This window comes from Camelus dromedarius, chromosome 10 (genome assembly GCF_036321535.1).
Source record: "Camelus dromedarius isolate mCamDro1 chromosome 10, mCamDro1.pat, whole genome shotgun sequence".
Lineage (NCBI taxonomy): Eukaryota > Metazoa > Chordata > Mammalia > Artiodactyla > Camelidae > Camelus > Camelus dromedarius.
Genome location: NC_087445.1, coordinates 74,857,067 through 74,883,433, shown reverse-complemented (window position 1 = coordinate 74,883,433; position 26,367 = coordinate 74,857,067). Strand labels below are relative to the sequence as shown.

The 26,367-nt window shown below is 43.9% G+C and overlaps 1 protein-coding gene across 2 annotated transcripts in view; it reads left to right on the top strand.

Moving 5' to 3' along the window:
• The window catches only part of MED27 (mediator complex subunit 27), a 186,560-nt gene that overhangs the window by 43,965 nt on the left and 116,228 nt on the right, over nucleotides 1-26,367 (top strand). The window contains exon 3 of one of the 2 annotated variants that reach the window (XM_010975389.3): nucleotides 17,589-17,719. The exons of the other annotated variant lie outside the window; for it this stretch is intronic. Within the exon in view, the coding sequence (XP_010973691.1) occupies nucleotides 17,589-17,719 (131 nt within the window). The remainder of the gene's footprint in view (nucleotides 1-17,588; nucleotides 17,720-26,367) is intronic. 2 annotated transcript variants of the gene reach the window in all.

Sequence of the window (26,367 nt, the reverse complement as noted above, 5' to 3'; positions counted from 1 at the left end):
TTGTTTTACCGTCGTGATCGTAATAGGTGACTTCAGTGACCTTAAATCCTTGAGTCTGATACACTTTGATGAATTTATAATCTTGATTTGTCCACGAACACTTTAAAACTCACCTTCCCTTTCTTCCTTGAATCTAGTAAAGGTAATCACTTGTTTTCTGTTTCAGGCCTGTTTGTATTTATGATAGCTAATGATTTGTTATGCCTTTGGGACAGAAAGAAAGAACTTCTCCTGATTCTTGAGCCGGGGGGGGCGGGGAGAGCAGTAAGCCGCATTCTTTATTCCCATGTCTTTCATAAGACTGCAGTGGAACTCATGACTCCACGTCTATTCAGATGGGGCTGTGTGTCGGTGCTGTGTTGCTGCTTCTGAGATTGGCACTGTTATATTATTAATAGTACTGATCACACATGCCTTGCATTTAATATAGAACATAAGAGGCTCACCTAGCATGAATGAAAAAATCTAAATTGAAAGTGTAGATGCTATAAAATTTTAAAAGAAGGGAATGTGTTCTGGTTGAACTTTTGAAATAAAAATAGTGTATTTTTAATCACCAAGTTACGAATGTCCTTGGATTCTAGGGTGGGGAGGGGGCTGGTGGGGGAAGGAAGGAAGGTGGCTTCCTCTTACTTTTATGTCAAATAGAATCCAGAGACTTACACAGAACACTGAGGAGCTAAGTTACCCTGAGAGAAATGAAGAGAAAATAAAAAGGCGTTTAGGAAAGCAGCCGTTCCATTATTAACTCCTCCGGTCATGCCAGCGATGGTGGAGAGATCTCAGAACAGTTGGAGGTTTATATACACAAATGTGTGTGCTGAAATACCACACTCTGATGACATTCGATGGAGGGGTAACCTTTGATGATGAATTTTCTTGCCCTTTTTAGGGGAGTGGAAGGGGAGGCGGGTGGTACTTCACAAGACTCTAAATTTACCAAAGTTTTTCAAATTTGAATTTTCTTAGGAAAAAAATGTCAAATGATTGTAGATCCAAAAATGCCTTTGTTGGCATTTTAATGGTGCTTTTTGAGCCCAGTATGGTGTGCAAGTGCAAAGAAACGTGGTTTCTCTTCTTGGTAATAATGGTATTGAATCTGAAGCCCTGGACCAAACAACGTCTCGGGAATCTTCATGATTTATATATTGTATGTGATCTTTTCTTAAACATTGTTAACCTGTGCCCTTTACAGACAATGCCAGGTCAGAAAATGTCACGGGAGCCTTGGATTGCTTTCATAAGCATGTAAAGAAAATTATTGTCTTCAAAATCCAGAGACTATGACAGGCATTCTTCAGAGAGTGATATGTTTAGAGAGACAGACACCGTGCATGAGGCTGCTTTTGGCTGGTGGGGAATGAAAAATATTCGAGCGAGAGTTTACTTCTGGGCAGGACCAGCTGTAAAGGAGAAAATGCGTTTGCTACCCGTCAGGCTGCCGCAGACGGCTCTGTGACTTGTTGGAAAGGCGACGTCTCAAAGCAGGACGCCTTTTGAAATGCTTTTTCACACTTAGACAGTTGGTCACCAACTAGAAAGGAGGCTTAGCACGGGCTGTGGTGCGAGGCGGTGCCCGGGAGGCAAGTGGCCTGACTGCAGGGCTTCGGGAGGGGGCACGGGAGACACCAGGGGGAAGACTGGGTGAGAGAGAGGTGCTTCCAGTGGCAGGCGGAACCAAGGACATAGACCCTCGTGATCAGGGGTGTTGGTCGTCCCCACCAACTAGCTCTGCCTCAGGAGACCTCTCAGTTCCTCAAGAAGTTAAGATCTACAGTTTTGGTAACTTGTTCTATACAAAATGTTACTTGCATAGGTGAAAATGAAAACGTGCCTTCTTGTTCATCTTATCATTTAGGTCATTAAAAAAAAAGATCTAAGTGAAAGTGAGAAAAGAGACAGTTCTTTGGCAGTGCCAGAAGCGGTGGAACTATTTTCAGCCCTGTGTTTTGAAACAACATTGGTTACTTCGGTTTAGCGCTTTCAGAAAGAAGAAAAAAATCAAATGCGTGGGCTCCATGGGTGCTTTTGCCAAACCATAGCCCAAAGTTGAACTCAGAGTGCCACATCATTTCTTTTCAGAAAGTTTACTTTCTTTGTAAACACCGAATGAGAACCTATAAAAAGGAGTATAAAAAACATGATTTTATTTCAAGAGGCATAGACTGTCACTCACTTGCATGGCTCTAGAATTTTTCCATTGCTTTTCCATTTTTCAGGGTGGTTACCATTAGGTCCTTCATCTTGATTTGCAGCCAGAGGTGGGTGCTTGGGGCTGGTGGGCTAATGGCAGCGTCCCTCCGAGCCCGGCCTGCTCTGGCTGGCAGCTGGCAGCACCGTTACCGCCCCGCCCACCACCTCCACCTTCTGATGACAGCGCTCACCAGTGGAAAAAGCTTTCTGCACCTCATTATTTCTGCAACCTGAGTAAATTTGCAAATTAACTGATGTGTGGGAGGGAAGGCATCTGCTATTCTAAAAACCTTCAACTGTCGCAGTAGAACTTGAAATAAAATTAAGTGTTACTGTAGTAAACTAATAGTCCCCAGGTGGTGACGCACATTTTGTAGTGTGCAGGGGCTTACGTTTTCAGGACCTGCTTAGCTTAGAGGCTCTGTTTTTGTTTTGTTTTTAATAATTTTTATTTTCAGCAAAGGAATACAAAAAGGCAAATGAGTAATCCTACAAGGTGTATAACAAAAGCATTCGTCCTCTGACCGTCGCACATGCCGCTCCCTGGAGGCAACTCCTTTGAACTCTTTTAGTTGTTTCTTTGGATACTTGCCTACATTTTTCTAAACAACTTGCTTAGACTGCTATTTCAGATGTTATCTGTTGACTCCACTATGGAAGATAAAGATTTAACTCATTTTTTACCATCAATTTGCTTTAATTGATAGTTTTTATACTATCATGACTAAGAAATGTTCACAGCTGAGCCATGTAGTGTACTACGATTGCTGTTTTTTGTGTGAAGGCAGGGCATGGAAGGCTGTCGCGCCATTCAGAGTGCTGATTTGTCTCCTGTTATCTGTTGTCTCTGAGACTCAGTCGGCCTCTCCTGGCTTCTGATGGGAGTAGGGAGCTATGTCTAGAAAAGACTTAACCAGTCTACCTTTTTTTATTCCTACCCCACATCTGGCCTTCCACCATACTGGGTATCTCTGCTCCCTTAGTCTTTGGAAATTCTGCAGTCGAGTTCACTTTGCTCTTTATTGACTTCTTCTATCCTCCCACCTCCCTAACCCTGTCCTCCCAGCCCCCACCTCCCGCCAGCCGGGGTGCTGTTCAGCGTACTGCTCTCTGCTGAGGTAGGGCTGGTCCAGTTGTTCCCTGTCTTCTAAAATTTAACTGACCTCATTTCTGTTGTCGTCTCCTCTCCTATTCTCTTTATCCCTGTGGGCTTACACCCTGGGTTTATTCATTTGCTGTCATTTTAGTGGTCTGGGGAGGGAGTGCAGTGAACCTGTTCATTCAACCATGTGCAGCAGGAAGACCTCTGGCTCCTGTTTTGGATACATTTTGCTTTCTATTACACATAGGTTTCCAGCATCTTAGTATTTTAAAAAGCACATTTTGATGTAATGGGCTTATATTTTCCACGAAGGCTCTCTTTTTCATTGCATGATTCTAAGAAATTTGTGCAGACACTTGCACATTGCTGATTTGAAATAGAGTAATATGCCTCTGGGTCCCTAGTATGCTTCCTAAGAAGATCTCTCTGATGCTAATATTTCATTACATATCAGGAGGGAGAGATGATAAAACACCGAGTTTTTGAGAAGCAAAAACTGACCTTTCCCCTCTCTTTTACCTACAAGCTGGTTTTAAAAGCTCTTTCTCAGTAGAGCTCTCTTATTATCTTGGCTGTCAGCAGTTAGCTTTTCTGGAGTTAGTTGAGGGCAAGAGTACATGGTGGGTGATGGCAGTGTTAAAAGCCAAACTTTTCAAAGAAGCAGTGACTCTATTAAAAGTAGAGCCACTACCCTCGTGCTGGGACAGGGGAGAGCCAACGGTGAGGGGACTGGAGGGCTGCTGTCCCCAAGATGAAGTGTGGCTCTGGTGCCAGTGCACAGAGCCCTGCTTCTTAGAGTGATGGCGGAGCGCCTGTGCCGTCTTTAGCAGGTGGGCCATGCTGTGGGCTGATTGTTGCATCCCCCCAGATGGCGTAAGTTGAAGCTCTGCTGGTACCTCCGTGTGATTGTATTAGGAGGTGGGGCCTTTAAAGTGATTAAGTTAGATGAGGTCACGAGAGTAGAGCCCCCATAATGGGATTAGATAAACTTAAAAGAAGAGGAGGAGGGACCAGGGCTCTTTTCCTCTGTGAGTGCGCAAAGAAGGGGTCTCGTGAGCCCATAGTGAGGTGATGGCCATGCACATGCCAGAAAGAAGGCCCTCGCCAAGAACCAGGTCTGCTGGCACCTGGCATCTGCTGGACTTCCCGCCTCCAGAGGTGTGAGAAAGAAGTGTCTGTCCTTTAAGCCACCCAGTCTACGGGCTTTGTTACAGTAAGCTGAGCTGATGACGGCAGACAGGCAAGCCTTTTACCTCTCTTCCTCCCCTTGAAAATAAGGACGAGCCAGCGCTTTAGCATGCTGCCTTTGAGGGCTCCTTGCATTTTCTGTGGGAAATCTAGCCCATTTAGATCCACCTTTAGCTGCACTTCACACATAGTAGCCTGTGTACCTTCATCTGCAACTTTCGGACCACTCCGTCTCCCCCTTTTTTTGCAAGGGTAATGCAAAATGCAGCTCACAAGCCTGTCTCATACCTTATTAAAACATCATTTCCCCTGCCTTGTTCCCAGATTCCTGTGCTTAATCATAGAAAGGCAGCTTGTTCAAATATACATTCTTCTTGTTTGGAAAATTCTGTTGGCTCGTCTTCCTTTCCACCCCCTCCATATTTTGTAACCCTGCTTCACCGAGGCTGTTCTTATGAAATACCATAATTTACTCATTGGAAAATTACTTGTAAACTTAATTAACTCTCTGTCAGTGTTTGAGTTAATTTTCTCCCTTTAATTTCGGCATCTTGGTCATGGGTTTCCGTAGTCTGACCTGTGTCTGTTAAAGACTTGGTAAATAGTTTTGAAATGCCAGTTGGTGATATATGGGCCTCTTTAACATTTCTTTGATTTATGTGCAGAGCTGTGGAAAAAGGCAAAGAAAGCAAATTATATGGCAAAAAATGTTGCCGATCTTCACTTTTTTACTCTTAGTTTTTAAAAGTACACTTATCAATCAAATCTGATGGATTTTCTTTTTTGTGAAGATTGAAATTTTAACTATTTGAAGACCTTTACAATGCATATTTTTGTATTTGCTTAATCAAATGTGGTTTAGTGCTCAACTAGGGTATCAGAATTCTGAAAGCTCCTTCAGTCTCTACTGTTCGTCCCTTTCCTGCTGTCTCCGCCACTCCTCAAAAACAGATGCAGTCAGATTTCTTAGAGGAGGTGGAAAGATGGAAGCTTCTCAATGCTGGATGCATATTGCAGTCATGTTTAAACCTGAAATCCACATAGCGGGCCGACATGGGTCGTGTCCTTGTATTAGCTAGTGTGACTTGTCTGAGGTTTTCCTCTGCAGCGTATTCTTGGTGGGTTCCAGGTAGAGGCTGACTTCTTAAATCAATTAACAAGTCAACAAATATTTTTGAGATTGTACTATGAGTGTATTTAAGTTTTAGTGTGTCTCAGTGCTGCCTGGGTTGCTTTTTACAGTGTTCATTCCTGGGCTCCCTTGTAGAAATTCTGATCCAGGGGATTTAAGGTGGGGCCCTGGAATCTGCATTTTTGGTGGACATTTTATAGATGATGCTGATGCAAATGCTCTCTGGTTCTTTTGAAAAATGACTGGAAGGCTTTCATGCCCTTTATACCACTCCCCTGCTTAGCGTCTTCAGTGACGCCCCTCCCCCACTTGTCTACCAAATAAAGTCCTCAGAGGTCTGAAAAATCCGTACTATTTGGGAGTATTACGGATTTTTAATTTATGTGGGCAGGGTGTATGGGTCTGGCTGTGCGCAGTCCCTGAGAGCTCCGTGCCTCCTCTGAGTGTCTTCTTATTTATTCATTTGTTCAGCATGTACTTGCTCAGCTACAACTGAGAGCCAAGCACTAGGTGCTGGAGCTGCAGCGGTGACTGAGGGAGCTAAAGGCTGTGTTCTAGTGCAGCTTCTGTTCTAGTGTGTGTGTTGGGAGGGGCGTGGGGGGGGGAGTATATACACTAAACAGGGAACAGTACGTATAAATACCCACTCCAGTTTGCTGCTGTGATTAAGATAAAGCTTATACCTGGTGTGATGGAGGGTACCTGGAGGTTCCTTTAGATCAGGAGACCAGAAGAGGCTGTGTGAGAAGGTGGCGTTCGGGGTGAGACCTGCAGGGCAGGAAGTCCGGCTTGCTGCCCGGCCCGCTCTCCTGCCTGGCCCAGGTTTGCAGCGACTTATCTGGATCTTTTGGTCTGACTCTGTTTTGGTTTTGAATATTTTGGATTATTGAAAATTATTATTGTGGTTCCTATGCCATGAATTTCTCCCGCAGGGTCTGGGGCAGTACCCTGTAATCAAATACTGTGTAGCAAGATGTAGGACTCTCACACTAAGTGAGATGAATTAAGATTTAAATAGACTCGCATCAGTTCGTGTCAGTTTTTGCTGCCCCGGGAGTTTTGGCGCCTACTTTGATGAGAAAGCTTTTGACTTTCAGAACTTTTTATACATTTTTTATTGCAAAAAAAAAATCACAGTTTTCACTGGTCCATCTCTTCTAAGGTTTTTTCGTCAGAGACAAGGCCTTTCAGTTATTGGCTCAATTGCCCCTCAGCCTAGTAATGATAATCACAGTTAAAGTCTCTGGGGCGTCTGTTTTGTGCCAGCCACTGTGCTCAGCACTTTCATGTACTTAAATCTCACTAACTCCAAAACCTGACTGCGCTTTTGCTGAGTGAAAACTCAGGTTGCTTTTAAAGGGTAATCAGGTGGCATCGAGTAGCAGTATTGTCCCCAAAGAGAGAAGAGAACTGAGGCTCCAGGAGGTTGAATAACTCACTGAAGGTCACACAGGTGGTTAAGCAGAGGGCCGGTGATTTATATCCAGGGAGTTGGCTACACACCTTCACTCTTAGATTAAGAACAGCAGAATCATGCCTGGGTCATGTTACCAGTAGAAATTTCACTCTGATCTGTTGTTCATTTTGAACCAAAAACATACTGTTGTTTATGTATGACTTTTGCTTTTTTTTTTTCCTTCCAAAAGAAACAAATCATAGCCCCATATTTATAAATCCAAACTGACCCCTGCTTGTCTTTCCTCAGACTTCCTGTGTAGACACTCACAGTCAGAACTTAAACCGACAAAACCCCCCCAACAGTCCGATAAAGAAGGAAACAAGTATAGTCGGCTCTCTGTATCCTCGGCTTCTGCAGCCTTGGACTCAGCCAGCTGCAAATCAAAAATATGTGGGGAAAACACTTCCAGAAAGTTCCAGAAAGCAAAACTTGAATTTCCCACTTGCTGCCAACTATTCACACAGCATCTGCATTGTTTTTATAACTATATCCATAGCATTTACCTTGTATTAGGTATTATAAGTAATCTAGAGATGATTTAGAGTATATGAGAGGATGTGCTTAGGTTATATGCAAATTCTGCGCTGTTTTATGTAAGGGACTTGAGCCTCTGCGGAGTTCGGCGTCCGCGCCAGGTTCTGGAACCGGTCCCTGGTGGACACCTAGGGACGACTGTGCTCTGGGAGTCTGGAGAGGACTTTGATCTTCCAGTGCTGAGTACTTTGTTAGCTGCATAAGAAATTCTCTGTAACTTGCTTATTTAATCCGTCAAGGTTGAGCCAACTTTCTGGGCATTTAGGTTGTTTGTAGATTTAAAAAGCAATCTCCAAGGTGTACTGGAAGGAGTTTTCCGACCGACCCTCCGGGTTGCCTTTCATGTGGGATGCTACGTGTTTCCATAGGCCTCGATGGCTGTCCTTGATTTCGTAGAGTGTTTGACGCAGAGGCAGCCAGAAGGCCTCCCCAGTGTGGGGGAGTCTGGTCCTCAGCTGCACAAGGAGACCTGACCCAGGGTCCCTCTCAGTACATCTACGCGTTCAGAACAGCCCGGGGGGTGAAGTTTTTTCCTTTTTTCCATTCCACTTACCAGTTTATTATCTGACATGTTTAAGATGACAGTATTTGGTTAAAAGGTGATCATTTTAATCAGTTTTGGAAAGATCCAGTTGTCCCTGGCATTGTTGGAAGAGGTGAATTTGGGGGCATGGTCGCTTCTGGTCATCATAGACCAGCCCTGTCTGTTCACGGTGCGCTGCACACCGAGCTCACGTCTTCTACACATATCACATCGCTTAGTTCCTGCAACTGACCTTCCGTGTCTTCATCTGTGAAAGGAGGCTACGATACCTTTCTCCATGGGGTAAGGAAAGGCACATTTAAACTCTGCCTTAGGGGGTGTGCTCAGTCAACAAAAGAACAACTTTGTCCTTGTGAGAGAAGCCTTTTGTTCCCTCATATTGAGCTGATGAAGAAACAGTCTCAGAGGGGAGAAGAAACACCCAGAAATGCTCAGAGTCGCTCGTGCTTAAGCTGAGGTTTGAACTCGGGGCTGCCTGGCGACAGTGCTCGTTGCCCTACCCAGGAGGCCACACTGCCTCTGGAGTTTTAGCCTTTGCTGCTTCATGGCAGAGTGCCAAGGAAAGCTCCAGCCTCCTTGGACTTGTTGCCCCCTAGTCGTCCTGAGTCACCAGGCCTTTTTCTTCCTATTCCTGAAGGGAAAAGGCAGTTGTTACAAATGATCAATAAAAAAATGTGTTCGTAACAAGTTTCTACTGTATAGCTCAGGGAACTATAGTCAATATCTTGAAAAAGAATATGAGAAGGAATATATGTACGTATATGTATGCCTGAAACATTATGCTGCACACCGGAAATTGACACAACCTTGTAAACTGACTGTACTTCAATTTAAAAAAAATGTGTTCGTAAATGCTTCCTACTCTTTTCTGACTCCTGCTCTCACAGACCTCTGAACTAAGCAGGTGTCTTTTCCCTCCACTCCTATTATTTTCAGCTTGTCTGACATCATAGTTTCATATCTTACTAAGTTAGTGATCGTAGACTCTCTGTCTCCCCTTCTTCTTCTTCTCAGTTTCCGTGTGCTACCGCTCCCTGCCTCCCTCCTTCAGCAAGCAAGGGGTGGGCTAGGGCTGATCCGATCCCTGATCTGGAGCCAGTTGCCCCCCAGCTGACAATTGGTTTATGGAAGGAGGTAGAGGAAGCTGATGGGGGCTGCTTTTGATGGTAATAAAAATGATGCGTAAAGTAGAAATCAGCATTTTGTGACATTAGAAGGAAGAATTGTTTAAACTGTCCAATTAAATCTAAACTAACTGGCTATGAGGCACATAGGAATCATTTTTACTACCCATAAGGGAAGTTGATAATAATCTAATCATAATTTTATATTTATCAGATAGGTAAAATTTTAAAAATCATTTTTACTGGTTTCTTGACTGAAATCTTTTCAGTGCTAACTAGGCAAATGACTGATGCTTTGAATTCAGTGGCTAGAATTGAGATGTGGAAGCGTCTAGTGGTTTTCATCTTACTCATTTCTCAGTTGAAAAATCTCGAAGTATCCAGGGGCATAGCCTGTTATATGGGAATATTCAGCTCTTCCCCCATGCCTGTGAATATTTGGGAAAGATGACAAAGTATTGCTAGACCTCAAGCATTGCACCAGATTTCAGCTGACACCAGGCATCAGACATCACAAAGAGCCCTTTCCCCTCGCTGACTGCCTTAACTAGAGACTTTTGGGGACTAATAAAATGTTTGTGTTTCGTAGGTATATTTAAACTTCACCAATGCAAGTTCAGAGTTTTTATAGAGAACTATAAGATCATAGAATTTCAATGTTAAAAGGGGCCTTAGGCATAATTCTAGCTTCCTGTTTTAGACTTTTGATCCAGGCCTTAAGTATGCAATTAAAAACTAGTATTTGGCATTTCTGGTGGAAAGATAAAGCTAATTCCAGGATATATCCTTCTTCCCTGCTACTTCATTGTTTGGTCAGCAATGGAGAAGAGTCAAGTACACATTTTGTTTTTGTTGGGTATTGGATATAGTGTGTAAATGGATAACTATTTCAATGGCAGTTCAAGCTCAGCTGGAGACAAGAACATGATGGCCCGTCTGACATGGATTTCCTCCTCTAATAGGAACATAGATGAGCAAGATTGCTGCCATGCTGTCCCTCTTCAGAGGGCATCTTCTCATGGTCACCATCCTTTGATGGTCTATTAGGGTGCTCTCATTAGTGCATTGTTGGATTTTGCCTTGATCCTCTTTGTATTTCCTGCCTGCATCTTCTTAAGTGGCCAAGTGACCCTCCAGCATGATCTTTTTTTATGACCCTGTTCGTTGCTGTCTGGGACCATGCGGGGTAAGTAGGTTGAGAGCCTGGTGTGGAACGCGGGGTGGTTAACAGGAGATGGCAGTCGCCAGTTCTTGTGGGCCCGTGTCCGTCTTTTAGTGTTCATAGCTCATCTTTCCTTTGTCTTTTTCTCTCCCTTGACAAAAAGTCCCTTTGATGATTGTTTCCTCCATTTTTAGCCACATTCACAGTTTGCTTTGTTAGTGAATCTGTTTAGATATATGAACGATAGCCCTTCCAGCTGATTGGCATCTCTGAGGTAAGATACCATGCGTGCAGCTGCAGTGTAAATAGGAGCAGTTGTGGAGAAAGGCCTATTAATAAAGGTGTGAATTCTGGGACACGCCAGAGGAACAGTGCTAAGCAACCCTACACGTTACAGATATTTAGAAGGAAAAAGGCTGCTATCCATCCTGTCTGTTTACTTCGTTGACAGTTTTGAAGTTTGTATATTTGAGGATTCATATGTAGGGAAAAAAAAAACCCAAATGGCATTTAGCATGTAAATGATGCCACCGTTGATCAGAGGCACAGCGCTGATTTGGTGTCCTGCTTTCATGGTAATTGAAAGGCCTGAAGCCCAGCTTCCCAGGAGAGAACAAATAGGCAGATAAATTGGAGGCTTCCTTCTTATGGTTTATTGATGCTGTTTTGACCAACTAAAAAGATCATTTACCCATAAGAGCTCAAATCTAAGGTTGTTTTTCCTTTTTTTTTTTTTTTTTAATATTGGCTATTTGAAAGAAGCATTGGGAGATAAAAGGAGAAGAGAAGCTAATATCATTATCTAATATTTAGGTAAGAACCCGAGCCAAACAATTAGATTTATGGCATTTTTCTATAGCTGTTTTCCTTGGCACAGATAAGACCAGGCAGCCTTGCTTGTTTCTTTCCTTAGAGTTACGTTCAAAAGAAGAAACAGAGCTTTATTGTAATACATGGTTCTTTCTCATTAGCTGGAAACAAAACACATTTCAATAATGAGGGGCAAAGGTCTTTGCAACTCAAAGTGGTGACAGAGTGTTCTTAGTTTTGCACAGATACTGGTTTTAGTTGAAAGCTTAATGGTTTAGGGGAAATATGACTATGAGAATGTCACATTAGCCTCCCCCCACCCCAGTGCCATATACACATAAGCCAGCTTTATGGGGTGTGGCTTGATACAGGTGTTTGTGGTGTGAATTGATCCAGGTGTCACATGTCCCTGGATCAGGGCTGTGAGCTTGGTGTGTGCTCTCACATCTTGGAAGGATTTTCAGTGAACTTACGCCAACCAGCTCTGGCCGTTATGGCCAGTGACCTGCAGGGGAGGTGGTGCTGCAGGGACACTGTCCTTGCTCGTTACTATCATGATATATTACACAGATTCTCAAAGAGAATTCCTGACTAGAAACAGATTATACATATGGGCTCTCCTGGACATAAGATAATTTATAAAAACCCCGTAGGTGATAGATAGCACAGAATAGTATCAAAGTTGCTAGGAAGGTCAGATGTGTTACTGCTGAGCCTAAAATTCAGATTTTTCTGGCAATATTGAGGTTTCTATACTTTCTTGATTTCTTTTCTCCAAGGTTTTTAACTCTGAATGATATTAAAGCCTTAAAATGATCAGTGATTAGAGCTTCCTCAAACTCCCTACCTTAGACATGACTGGCGTCAGTAGAAGGGAGAAACATGAGACGTCTCAGAGCCTAAAAGAGGTCAGAGTGAAGGGAGCAAACGAGCCAGCAGTCGCTGGTGCTTCTCCAGCCCTGCTCCCTGAGAACACTCTAGTTCTGGTCCGAGAAGGATCAGCGTGTTTCACTGCTTAAGCGGAGATAACAAATGCCAGGTCTTCAGTTAGAAAGATGCAGCACTCTTAAAACCACAGGGCAAAGATATGTAAGGCGAAGCCTGATTGGTCTGTTTCCTTCTTATGATATGTGTGACCTTGGGCCAGTGGCCTCTTTAAGGCCAGCGTCTCCTCTCCTGTAAAGTGGGGGTGGGGTGGGGTGGAGGTGGGCACTAATGTCTCTAAGACTCCTCTCTGACATTGGGATTCTATGCTTTGAAATAACCCAGGTGCAGTCCCTATGAATACTTTTTCCTGAACTCAAGCCTGCAGAGGGGTTCAGACATAACCGCTTTTTTAGCATTTAGAGTGAGAGGAAGAAAGGATTCCTTCACGTCTCTATTAACGACAGCAGCTGCAAAGCCGTGTGTTTGCTTCTGTAAGAGACCAGCCTTAAGAGGACTGTCTGCTGGAGTCATTCTCTTCTCTAGATTGGCTACAGTGACAGGCCAGGCCGTAACAGTTTCACTAATCGGCAAGTCCGCTTAGCAGTGGACAAATTTATTAGCATCACCTGTATGCAATGCACTACCCCACACGTTGCAGAGAACACAGAGTAATCAATAACCAGGTCTGTGTCCTCAAGACATGTCTCCCTAGGTGGCCGGTTTCACTCCTGGACCAAGAAATAACAAAAGGCTACCTTACTTGGGTGCCAAATGCCAGTGACAGAGAAGAGCTCTGTACCCAGAGAAGGGAACCTGCCCTAGAGGGGCTGGGGGAGGAGGTGGTGGGGCTCCCTAGCCTTGGGATCTCTTCTTCCCCTCCTGGGGGCCCCCTGGTCTAAACCAGCCGGAATTCATTGTAGCTTAGCTCCATCTCATTCTTCAGCCAAAGGGTTTAGTTACTGGAAGCACCAATGTGTCTTCCTAGTATTCTTAGGAACGTGTATGTAATTCTTTGTAAAGTGATTTTTTAAAATACAGTGAACCATACCTTAAGGTTAGGAAGAGTTTTTTTTTTTTTTTTTTTAACTTGCCCCTGCCCTTAAAGAAGCCTTTGGTGAATCTTTGAAACAATGATTTTCATAGTGGGAAGAATCAAACCTTGATTGATCTGGCTTGTAAATTTTGAGATTTTTGAATGTCAGTTTTCTTTAAGTGAGGTTTGGCCACATGGCATGGGTAGGATCATGTTGCTTATGAATAGGTGCTGTACCACGGATCCCAGGGAGCTTCCAGCAGATGCTTCAGCTTTTAAGTGCTAGCCTAATTGAGCGCCACTGGCTTAATTAGTAAGTATATTGAATATGATCGGTATGATGAATTTCCTTCTATTTTCTTCCCAAACTTCTGTCCATTGCAAACCATATCCTTTATTGATTTGGGAGCAGGTAGAGCTTTCAGAACAATGTGGAAGACATGAAACAAGTTGGAGAACTGACTAGGGGGATCATTGCTCATCTGATTTTCTAAACTTTGTATTTGAATTCAATTTTTTTATAATTTCCTTTCATATCATCTCCCTCTGGTATATTTTGTTGTTTATAATGTGAAGCATATTAAAACTAATTGGATTTGAGCCTCAATAGTTTGGACTTCTTTAAAAGCCGGAAAGACCTAGGCTATTCGGGGGAAAAGGTTTGCTGTTGCATGAAATTGTAGGGACATGACATCACCCCTTTACAGTGATCCAGACACACATATAGCTTCTTTAGAAATGCAAGAGAATCAAACTTTTGAGCTGGATGGATCCTTGGAGAAAATATAATGCATGTTTTGTAGAGAGGGAAGTGAGATGTGTTAGCAGCAGAGTCCAGGAGCACATTTCAAGGAGGATGCTTGTTACAGAGGCTCTGAGTCTGTGTATTAGAGTTTACCAGGACCCTGCCTGACAACACGCAGCACTTTTGCATGTTGAATATTACTAAAACAGCATTACTTTAAGAAATATCGAGTAAATCAAGATTTTCCTTATTTGAAATGGTTATTTTCCTGAGATTATTATGAGTTGTTGAAAATGGCCCAGCCATAGAGGTAATTCGTAGTCATAATTGATTAGAAAGGGCTTTAGGTGGAGAACTGACAGACAAACCCTGCGTGAGTCATAGAAAATAGAAGGTTGACATTCATAGCAAAATTGGAACCGAGAGAAATGTTCTCAAAGTCCAGAGAACAGTGAAATAGTTGCTGCTCCGAGTGGCCGCTTACCAGTGAATAGAGAGCCCCCTGCCCGCAGCCGGCCCTGTACACACTCCCATTCCCCACAGCTGTAAACTGTGGAATTTAAAAGAACAGACTTTTATTTCTCTTCCCCTTTCATTTTATTCTTACTGGTTAGCGGAGAAATGATCTTGGATAGAAAATCACATTACAACTTTGATAAGTCGCTTTTTGAAATAGAGTTGTTTCCATGCCACAGACATTTGGAGCAAAGTATGTTTATTGAAATTTTTTTTATAGAAAATATTACAGAACCTGTAATTGAAAACTTATGGCAGGATTTTGGGGAGTGATATGTTCTTAATGTTAATTTGTAGATTAGCTCTGAACTCCCTTCTGCTGTTTCAGAACCATTGGCTGAGTGAACGTTTTCCAGGAGTCTTTTCAGATCTAAACTGTGTTTCATGGAATGGAGTATTTAGTGCTTAAATAATGTATAAATCCAGTTGGACAGGAGCTGCCTGTCAGTTTCATTAACTTTGACCTTTTCTCCCATTATATAGATGGTTTGGTAAATATTTAATGGGCCCCTTACAGATCTTGACAGTCGGAGCTGTGTTCCTGGAAACGGGGAGACGTATATATGATTAACAAATGTCGCTTAATCACTGTGAGTCAGCTTTCAAGGGCAGGTTTTGATTTCGGGGGAAGAAAACTCTTCCATTTCCATATGCTCTTAGGGGTGCGTCATACATTGAGAGCATCCAAGATGGTAGAAGTTTCAAAGGAACCCTTTGAACACGCATTTCTGCTGTTTTGGGGTTTTTTGTTGTTGTTGTTGTTTGTTTGAACAAATGATCAAAATGATGCCAGGTGGGCAGAATCACTCTGCCACTCTGCACAGTTAGAGGGACTCTTCTACTCAGAGAGTCAGCAGGGCCGGAATGGCTGAGCTTGCATGGACCCTAGTAAGACACAAAGAAGGAGAGCCAAAGGGAGAGATGATTCCTTGAGCTATAGGGGACCCCTGCCAAGCTGTCTTTCCCTTTAATTCCATAAAGCCCCGTGCATATTGCACTCATTGCAAATTCTGGTGGGGAAGATCGAAACCCAAGTCGCTGACATTTTGAAACATTGTCTTTCAGACTTGTACTGTCCCTTGCTTCCATTGATTTCCCATTTAAGAAATCTGTAGGAGAAAAACAAATTTGAGCAAAATTCATTGGTCTAAGATGAGTTGTTAGAGCCAAATTATGCCCCCCTTTTCCACCCCAAGAAGAGCTCTGTTTTTATTATAGATGTGATATATCTTTGTCTCGTATTGTGCAGCCATAAGGCTCCCACAGCAAATCGACCAAGTAAATCAAGAGCCTGTTAAAAAGCAATATGGATGCTCCAAACACAGACATTTCAGTCTTACTGGGTCACTGGATATCTTCATTTTTATAGCCACTTTCAAGAAGCAGATCATTTCAATTGGTTTTGTTTTCTTTCACTCTCTGTTTGTGTGCAGCCCAGTGGCTTTAGGTGAGGCCATTTATTTTTCAGAACGTTATTACCCCTTGCATCCAGGGCCCGGCCCCTTTTATATGGTGGTCACCAGTTTCATTACCATGAGCTGTAATGTAGCTGACTCTGCAAAGGAAATCTATGCCTTGGAAGAGCATTTTGGAAAGAAATTGATTCAGAGCTTCAGAATGAATTACTATTTGTATATTCAGTTAATTCTAAATAAATGTTTGAAAGACTTTGCTTAATTTGAGATGGGAGGAAGAAACATATTGGATGTTATAAATGGTTTCAATCCAGAATCTTAGCTTGGCATTTTCACATTTGAATGTTTTATTGACATCTGTTCAAAATTGGGGTCCCTTTCAAGGATAATTTTATTATAGAGATTGATGACAGTGCTTATGATCTAAAATACAAAAGTATGGGATTTAAAAAGGAAGATGGAAATCATTGTCACATGTCAAATTGGATATAAGCTTCATTTGGCAATGACTGAGAATGATGAGTTGTGTTTTGTACCAGAAGATCCCAGTGATCAGAATTGGGGGCAGGGGGAGAGGGACTGCATTGGGGCACAGGGGAACTTTCTGCAGTGAAGGAAAATTTCTATATCTTGATTGGGGTGGTAGTGTCACAGGTATATATTATCAAAACTCACCAAACTGTACACCTTAAACGGGGGCATTTTACTTTATGTAAATTATAACTCAAAATGGATTTTTTTAAGTCTTTTTTTGGTTTAGAATTAGGCAGTATTATCTCTCTTTTCTAATAGAGAAATTAAAGTCAAGAGAAGTAAAATGATCTGTCCTAAGTAACCTCGAAGCTCAGCAGTTTGTCCAGAACAAAGCAAAGGATGCTGGCTCTCAGCCCATTTAAAGTATGCTGCTTCCTTACCCTGGCTGAATTGTTCCAATTGTGTGTATGAAGTGAAATTAACTTCTCCATCCAGCTCTCCTTAGTGGGCCTGTATCCATTTGTATACATTGTTATAAGGTGTATTCATGCACTTATTCTTATGATTAATACTTGTATCTTAACCACTGGAAACACTGGCTCAGTGGTATGTTTGAATCTGTTTGTGGTAAGCCGTCTTGTGCTCCTGGTTTACTGCAGTGGACTGTGAGTTACGTGTTTTTCATTATAAGCAAGGCATGACAGTGGCAGGAATTCCCAGAACTAATTTGTCTTTAAGGAAACCCACTGGATCCTCTTATTAAAAATGACGTAAGCTTTCAAACCATTTACATGAAGCATGTATGAATAGTAGTGAAAAATGAAAAAGAACGTGAAAAATTACCGTCTACTACTTAGAAATACACTGTTATTAATGTTTTAGAGAACATGTTTTTAAGTGTCTGTTTATATGTAACCTGTTTTTTTTTTAATTCAAAAAAATGATGTAAAATTCTTTACACATTTTAACCAAGTTCCCAGTTATTGTTGGACGTTTAGGTTGTCTCCTGTTCTTTATCATTTTGGAATGAACAACCTCATTCATGTTTTCCTATTTGTCTGATTATCTCCTTATGAATACATTCCTTGAAGCAAAATGTTAGCAGCTGTATTTGAAATTATTAAAAATGTTCTGAGCTGGTAAGATGTATCAGACATGGGCAGATTAACACTCCCTGTGCTGCTTTACCACACACTCTTTCCTTCCCCTTTGCTTTGTTTCACCCTGCAGTTGCAGTACCACGCGGGGCTGGCGTCTGGCCTCTTGAACCAGCAGTCGTTGAAGCGGTCCGCCAACCAGATGGGAGTATCTGCTAAACGCAGACCAAAGGCTCAACCCACAACCCTTGTCTTACCACCTCAGTGAGTGATGGGGTTTGAAAAAACTACTTCTGTCCTGGGTGAACTCTACTTTGTGCTTGTTTTTGGCTAATGGAAAGTTATTTTTGCAAAATTGTTTCTTTATTTTAAAAAGGTATCTGTTAAGATTAGAAACCAAACACGCAGGTAACCTGTTTCGCCTAGATCTTAAAAGAAGCAGTTACAGTGCGTCTCCGTAGTTTACACAGTTTGTGTGCGACTTCAGGCTTTTAAGAAACCTCATAGCTTATTCTTTGTTTCCTTGTCACATTCCCGCAGTTGGCAGCGCGTACGTGCACTTGTCCTTATTTTACACATGAGACAGCCGAGGAGCACATTTTGATAAACTGCAGGCCTTCTGGAGAATCTGGTCAAGCTGGGATTAGAATCAGTGCTAGGCTCACTCATTCTTTTTTAAAATCGTGATATATGTGATCTTCTTTTTCCCAATAGGAGAGAGAACAGACACTGTGAAGTGTATAGCCTGATGGCTTTTTCACATATGTGTACCTCCAGGTAGCTCCACCTGGGTCAAGTCATGTGGGTTGAATTAGGGGTCCTTCCTTCTGTGCCCAGCCTGTATGTGTCCCACCACCCTTCTTCAGTTTGACACTATTCTCACTTCTTGAACAATTAATTTTACCTGTTCTTGAACTTCATATAAATGGAGTTACACAATATGTAATCTTTCGTATCTACTTTTTTCCATTCAGCATAGTATCTGTTAGATTCATCCAGGTTGCTTGTTCTTTTTTGTTGCTGTGTAGTATTCCTTCCAATGTGCCACAGTTGATTCTCCCATTTACCTGTTGGGTGGTTCTTTACCAGAAGCCCCTGTGGATGAGGGCCAGGACTCACTCAGTGGTGTGGAATCAGAAATTGAACACATCGTCTTTGCTGGTAGCTTTTCCATCAGTGTGCACACTCCCCTGAAAGGGGCAGAGCTCTTGAAAGGCTTGATTTGCACTTTAAACACATTCCCCAGCCCAGCCTTCTCTCCTGTTGTACCTTCTTTCGTTTACATCCTTAGTTACAAACTACATTTTAAAATTTCCTGTCCAAAGGAGTGTTTGCAGATGAGATTCGGTTGTTTGCCTTTATGCAAGATCTCATTTATTTTCTGTTTGGTTAGCAAATATTTATTATACCTGCTGTCTGGCAGGCACTGACCTAGGCTCTGGGGATACAATCATGAGCAAGACAGATGTGGTCCCATTTTCCTGAGGGTTTATTGTGGGGGAGATGAAAAACAGGAACCCCTAAAATTAATAAATTCATGATTTCTGGTTATGATTAGTACTTAGGAAGGGAACACTAGGGTGGTAAGAAGCGGGAGTATGGGAAACTGCTTAAAACAGGTGGTCAAGGAGGGCCTCTCCAAGGAGATGACCTTAAGTGGAGACGTGGAGAATGAGGAGGGACATGGCCAGCAAGGAGCTGGGAGATGACGGGGGAGGACCCTGGGGAGTTTCTCTCTGGCCAGTGGGCACCCTTGGCCCACCATTTCTGTGATTTTCACGTTTTCTCCATGATTACCATTTGCTTCAGGTGAGGATGAACATAACCAACCAGCCTCCAACAAGTTATTTTTTGTCTGCTGCGTGCACAGGTGCCGTATTTTTCAGAGACTGCAGGGACAGCTTCTCTGACTTACTCAAGGTAGAGTTTTTCACTGTTTGGCAGGAAGTTTCTTAAGGAGCATTATTCTATCTGTTGCTTCTCATGTGTTGCTCTGGTGATTCTGCACATCTTAACTTTCAGTTCTCAAAGTCTGTTGGGCCTTATAACTTGTCATTTTCCCTGCATGGATTGTCTACTGAGACAAGACGTTTGGCAAGAAGTGAAAGACTTTCTAATAGTCCCACAAGACTGGAGCCGAAAGTGTTTGCTGCTGACTCTCTCTCGACAAAAGTCAGCTCTTAGTCCATCTGTTCGCCATTTGTTAATTTGCATTGGCTTGAAACCTGTTTACAGGTGACATGCTATTATGAGGACACTTAGAAACTATTTTAAGCACCAAGGCAATCAACAGACTCTGTTCTCATGCCAAAAAAAAAAAAAAAAAAAAGATGTTCACAGCTGTCATTATAAATTTATAATAAATCACTCAAAATACTTAGTTTCAAAGAGAAAAGTGGTTAGTGTGTCCTAAGAAGACAACGTTGAAATGATTTCCTATACTCAGTAGCCTCTTTCCTGTGAAAATTGACTGTTACCTTTTCACATCATTGAGTTTTTTGGACTCACATTATCCTGAAATCCCTTTATAGAACAACTGTCCCGTGGCAGGATCTGTGTCTAAAGGACATCCAGGGCACTTTTATTGAGTGCCTACTGTGTGCTGCATACTGTGTTAGATGTCTGGAAGAGAGACACCAGTAAGGTACAGCTGCTGGCCTAATTGGATGATACCTTTTTTTAACCAAAAAATACAACACTGATAATTTTATATATATATATAAAATAATAATTGCCACATTAGTTATCTATTGCTGCGTAACAGGTTGCTCCCAAACTTAGTGGTTTAACAACAATGAACATAATCTCTCATATTGTCTGTGCATCAGGAATCTGCAGATAGCTTGGCCGAGGGGTTCTGGCTCAGAGCCTCTCATAACATTGCAGTCAGATGGCAGGCGAGGCTCCAGTCGTCTGTAAGTTGGATTGGGGTCCAAGGGGGCTCACTCACAGCAGGCAAGCCGGTGCTGTGTGTTGGGGGGAGGCCTCAGTCCCTCCCCATTGTGGGCCTGTCCGCAGGGGGCTTGCGTGTCCTCTTGACTTGTGGGTGACTTCTTCCAGAGCGAGTGGCCTAGGAGAATAAGAGCCGGGCCGAGCCTTGCTTTTTTATGACCTAGCCTCAGGAGATATGTCGTATCAGTCCCACCCCTTTCTGTTTGTTAGAAATGAGTCACTGAGTCTGTCTGATGTTCAAGGGGAGGGGATGAGGCTCTCCTTTTTGAAGGAAGGAGTGTTGGAATTTGCAGACATATTTTAAAACCACCACAGTTGCCAATGAGGAGAGACATTGCACTGAGGGAAGAGTGGCTGAGCCCTTAAGCCCCACTCACTTATTTATTTAGCAAATATTTGCTCAGGGCCTACAAGTGGTTGGTTCTGTGCACTGTGCTGGGAATTTGGAGATGAGTAAGATATAATTTTGGCTTTCAGGAAGCTCTGAGTAGAAATAGAGGAACAAACAAGTAGCAGGGGGCCACAGTAAAGTGCACCAAGTCCTTAGGACACGACCCTAACGTGCCCGAGAAGGCCTTGGGCAGGCTGCTGAGCGAGCCCCTCGGGGAGGCCCAGCCCAGCGTCACCAGTTTCTCCACTGCCAGCTGTGAAGGATGGAGTCCTTTTGAGAGCTAGGTGCTTTCTTGCATAGGCTTCCAGGAGTCTAAGGAAAGGTTTTATTTCTGAAGGACCAGGCGCTGGGCTCCTCACTCGCCCTCCCCTGGAACTCCAAGCATCTGTTACCGCCGTGGTGGGTGGGTTTCCGCGTTGGCTTGTGTCAGCAGTTGGGTGGCACCAAAGCTATTGCAGCAAAACCACCAGCTGTGCCCAAGGGCACCAAGACCACAGGCGTGACAAGGACACAGGAGGTTTGTACAGCGTGACGCGTGGGTGTGTTTGTTGTTTAAATGCAGTTGGCTGTAATAGCAGCAGTCTTTGAAGACGCGGGCTCCCCGCTGAGTTCCCACAGGATTGGTGGTTTGTGGGATTAATGATCCATATCTTTCTCCCCCTCCAGAGAAACTTGTAAGAGAGATGTTGTTCATGATGAAAGATCTTTGATCGCATGTTAGCGTTCAGAGGGCACTGGTGATGCGACCTCACATCCGTGATTCCCGAATGTTCATATTAAGTTAAGTCTTTTGCAGAAGGGCACTGTCGTTTTCACAAAGGGGCTCTGTCCCCTGTTGCTGGGTAAACATTGTCGGCCTTTTGACCCTTGGAGGATTGGGATCAGCCTGGAAAATGGCTGTCTTATTTGATTGATCTGTAAGTTCCACACTGAGATAGCTCTGTATTTCGTGTATGTCAGATGTGGCCGTGTTTACTGTTGCTCACTCAGGAGGCAGTCTCGGCATCATGGTGCATTGTTTAGTGTACTTCTGTGGCAACATCAAATACCGGTTTTGATCAGTATGGCCAAGCTGACTGGCCTATAACTTGTGGGTTTCAGCAGCTCGGCCTGATGAAATGCTGGCTTTCAGTGGCAGCTAAAGTGGAAGACTCTTCTGTGTTTCTGTTCTCCACACATGGATCTCATTTAGGTTTGAGGGAAAAAAATATAAATTGCTTTACAGAAAGGTTATTTTTTAAAATGTTACCGCCACCCCACCTGAAGTTGTGAGGACAAACAGTTTCTTTGTATCATGTTATCATGTTATCTTTTGTAAAGAGGTCCTGCCTACTGAATGAAGGGCACGCTTCCCTTCATAGGCTACCTTCTCTAGTCCTGGTGGTGGGGGCCGGGGGGGCGGGGGGACATGCACTGTCCATGGTCCTAGCCAAGAACAGCCCTTCTGCATGTCCACTAGGTCCAGTCCTCTCTCACCCGTTGGTCTCCTTTTCTCTCCTCCCCCATCAGTACTCCCCTTTTCCTGGGTCATTCCCGGTAGAATGCAAACATGCTTACCCCAAAACCATTTCCTGGAAGGACACCCACCTCATAATCCCACTTCTGCTTCTAGCTCCCACCTCCTCTCTCTTTACAGCAAAACTACTTGAATGAGTTGACTGTACTTGTCTCCAATATCTCAGTCACCCCAGGCGCAACTGTTCTGATTTCTATCCCTGTACCCCAGTTTTGCCTCATCTAAAACTCCACATAAACGAGTCATGTGGAACATAATATTTTCTTCCTGGTTTCTTTTGCTCGACGTGATGTTTTGGAGGTTCATTTACATTGTGTGCGTCAGTGGCTCGTTCCATTTTATTGCTGAACGGTATTTCTTGATGTTCTTTGGGGCCTACCGGTGGCATTTCCCCAACATTTGGCATCTGTTTCAATATTGCCTAATAGCTTCGAGAGTGCGGAGAGTCTTCACTTCATGCTCCTGTTCTTGGATCACCTACCTCAGGTTTGAGTAATAACAACAACACAAAAATCACATGCAGGGACAAGTGTTGCTGGAAAGAAATGCCACCAATTCAGGAGGTAACAGAGATAATGACACCACATGCACACCTTGGGGTTCCGGTGTTTGAACAACAGATTGCCTTCCGTACAGCCACTGATTTGGTTCTGGGAGTTTAACTAAAAGAGGCTCATTTTCTGCCACTGCCTTGTACACTAATTCCCAAGAAGATCATTGACTTGAAATTACGCACGGTGCTCATACAGGTGATTGGATTCTCTCCAAGGTGTGTGGTAAGTGGTGCTTCTGTTCTTGAAAGGCAGAGGCTCACGTTGTCTTTTGCTTAATGTGAAGCCAGCAGGAATCACAGAGAGCAAAGCAGTGACATAAACCTGCCCTTGGCGATGGTGGTGAACAAGGGGGCTGCTTATCTTGGTCACTGACGTTTAAACCGAGAAAGGCAGGTCTTTGCCAGGATGAAGCGCACTGAACCCGGGGTCTCTTCCTGTAGCTTCCTGACCGTCACATCGTTCTCTCTTCTGTTGCTGATTTTCAAGACCTTTTTTACGAGTTTTTCTTTTTTCTTTTTTTTTTCTTTCCCTCAGCCACACAGATATGAAACTCCAGGTTGCGAATTTGCTATGCCATTACAAAAACCTTGGTATGGGTGTCAGTTGAATAGTGACTGAACGTGTTTCCTTCAGGGACCTGATTTTCTTCTTGATTACTTGGGCTTTATTTTGCCTTCTGAGTGTCTTGATATTTTGTTGAGGCCAGAACTTGGTTATATGTTGACAAGTTTATATTAAATTCCTCAACTCAGATGGTGATAGGAGCCTTCAGCAAGAATGTTTGGCATCCTTTTTATTGCAGTTTAGTTGGTCTCTGAGCAGAGCAACAGTGAATACACCATGAATGAGAAGCAAACTGGTTCACTGCTGTGAGATTTAGAAACGCGGAGCATCGCTTCCTGAATCCCTTCCCCCGGGAGCTTGCTGCCCAGGCTGACTCTTTCTGAGCTTGGGCTAGTGAGCAGAGCAAGTGTGTTGTTGCCTGTACTGAGCATCCCTGAAAGGAAACAGAGAACTTTGCAGCTATAAGTTCCCTGAGTTTGGGAAAAAGTCATCAAAACTTGAGTAGAAATTTGCCAAATCCTTCTTTCCCCTACTGGCAAGTATTAAGTAACAATATTCATTAAATACCACTGAGAGGCTGTGTAATAAAGAAATAATCCTAGGCCTTGGTGGCTATGACTCTCCAGAAGAGTTAAAATTGAGAATATAATTAAAGATTAAAACATTGTTTGCATTCTAGAACATGGAGAGATCTTCCTCTCCATTGTGGGACCATATTAATAAGGAAGAGATCAGTTTCCAATAACCAGCGCTGCGGAAGCTCGTTTATTAACGTCAGTCATGTTTAAGCCGCCTGACTCAGTACTTCTGCCTTGCTCCTGCAGGACTGGGGCTGTGTCCAGGAGTGATGAGGGCGACCAGTCTTATCTCAGACAGCTTGTCCACATCTGTTCAGTGTCCTGAGTTTCAGTAGGAGCGTTCCCATGACAAGGGTTGCCTGAATACGGCGCTTCAATCCTGTGATTCATCGTATCCCTCTGTTTCGTCAGCGAAATAACTTTCAGGCTGTTAGTTTCAACCAGCTTTCTTGCAAAGGTTAAAAGGTTGGTAGGAACTAGCGTGCCTGGCTTCTTCGAGGTTTTATCACTGTGGCTGGGAAAGGGATGAGAACGCCGTAGCTTGTTGTCCGGCCGTGTTGCCACATGACAGAAGGAAACCCTTCATGGTCGGAGAGCTGGTATTCCGAGCTCCTTGCAGCCGGTCCGCACCCTTAGCCTCAGAGTGGGAGCCGGGGAGAGCCTGGGGCCTTGCCCAGTTGGGCTGTAAAGTTTAACTGCACAGCACCATTTCATTTTCTCCTTCTGCTTTTTGCTGCTGTGCACATTTGTTTGTTTTCCACTTGCCTTGAAATCAAATCCGCAGGCGTCTGAGGCCAAGGGTATAAAACAGGCTCCTGATGGGTCCCGGCCCCTCTGCTGCCTCTTCTGCTTGCCCTTAGAGTTTCCATCCGAGGGCCCGGAGAAGACGCTCAGTAATAGTTCTTGAAATGTCCTTTTTTATGTGTTTATTGCTCGTGTTATTGGCAGGTGGGGGAGGAAAGTGTCTTTCTCGGTCTGTGTCATTGACTGGAGGAGGAAAAACGTGGTTCAGTGACTGGGCAGAAAGAAGCCTTCAACTTGGGACTCCTGTACGACTTGAATTATGTGGCTCTTCATGGCGTTTGCCACTGTCTGCCTTGTGTTTTGTCACCACTGGAAACTCCTTGGGCCCCAGGGCCATCTGTGTCCCCTTCCTGCCTCGCCTTGGCTCAGGTACCAGCCAAATGATCAAGCCCTGAAGGCTGGTTCCTTTCTCTGCTGCCACCGCCCCTCCCCAGCTGACGAAGCAGACCCTCTTTTTGCAAGATGTTCTGGGCAGGCATTTTGTGCTGCTCTTGGCTCTCTGGCTCCGAGTAGACTGGAAGTGTAAGGGTTGGGTGTTTAAATGGCTGGCAGCCAGGTGCAGAAGTGCCTGCAGGTGAGGGTTTGGAGCTGCGGACCTGGCCCTGCTGAGTGAGGGTGGGTGAGGTTGGGGCTGGGGGCTGGGGCAGCAGCAGAGTCCGAAAGGCAGGCGGAGGCCTTGCAGTGGCTGCAGGGAGCGGCAGGCCCGGGGCCCGTGTGCTGTGGAAAGTGGTGCGTTAGGCAGGTAACCAGGTTACACAACGCAGATAAATAGGGCGGTCAGTCCTTTGCAGCTGTTTAGAAGATAATTGTTCATGTTACTTATCTTTTATCCCCTCTGTTTGGGCAGGAGAGAAAATCTCTGGGAGAAATAAACGAGGAAACCCTCATAAATATTAATGTAAAAATCTGTCTATGGAGAATAAATATAGGGACATTTTGTTTTAAACGCTCCATGTCGCTGTGCTTCATTAGCATGTGTGTTGTAAAAGCCTCTTCTCCCCTGAGAGAATCGTGTTTAGTCCAGCTAATAGCTGCCTGCCGAAGCCGCAGCTTGTCAGGACTGCCATGCTCTAGATGGACAGAACCACCGTGCGCCCCACCTCAGCCAGGGCTTTCCTCACGTCGCCTGTACTCAGAGGTGCTGGCCCCCAGCAGGAAGCCAGTGGCAAGTCCTGGACCCCGTCTCGTTATCTGGACCCTCCGTCTGCGCCTTTGCTTCATGTGCCTGGTCCTTTGCAGTGCCTGTGCGTGTGTGCGCGTGCACACGTGTCTTTGCACTTCTCACTCTGCAGGCGTTCAGGCGTTTATCAAGCACTTTGTGCAGGCTAGGCGTAGGCTTGATCAAGGTGGAACTCTTAACGGTGTAGAAGCGCTCCTGTCTGTAAACAGGTAAAGAGAAGGCATTCCATTTTGAAGCACGTTCAGTTGGACGTGCCCATAAGCCTTGGGTGAAGCCATGTAATGGACTCGACTTGCTTTAAAATACTCCAGCCTCCCACCTCCCAAACGTTCTGGAGGATGTGATAAAAATAGCTGCTAATTGTTGGAACTGG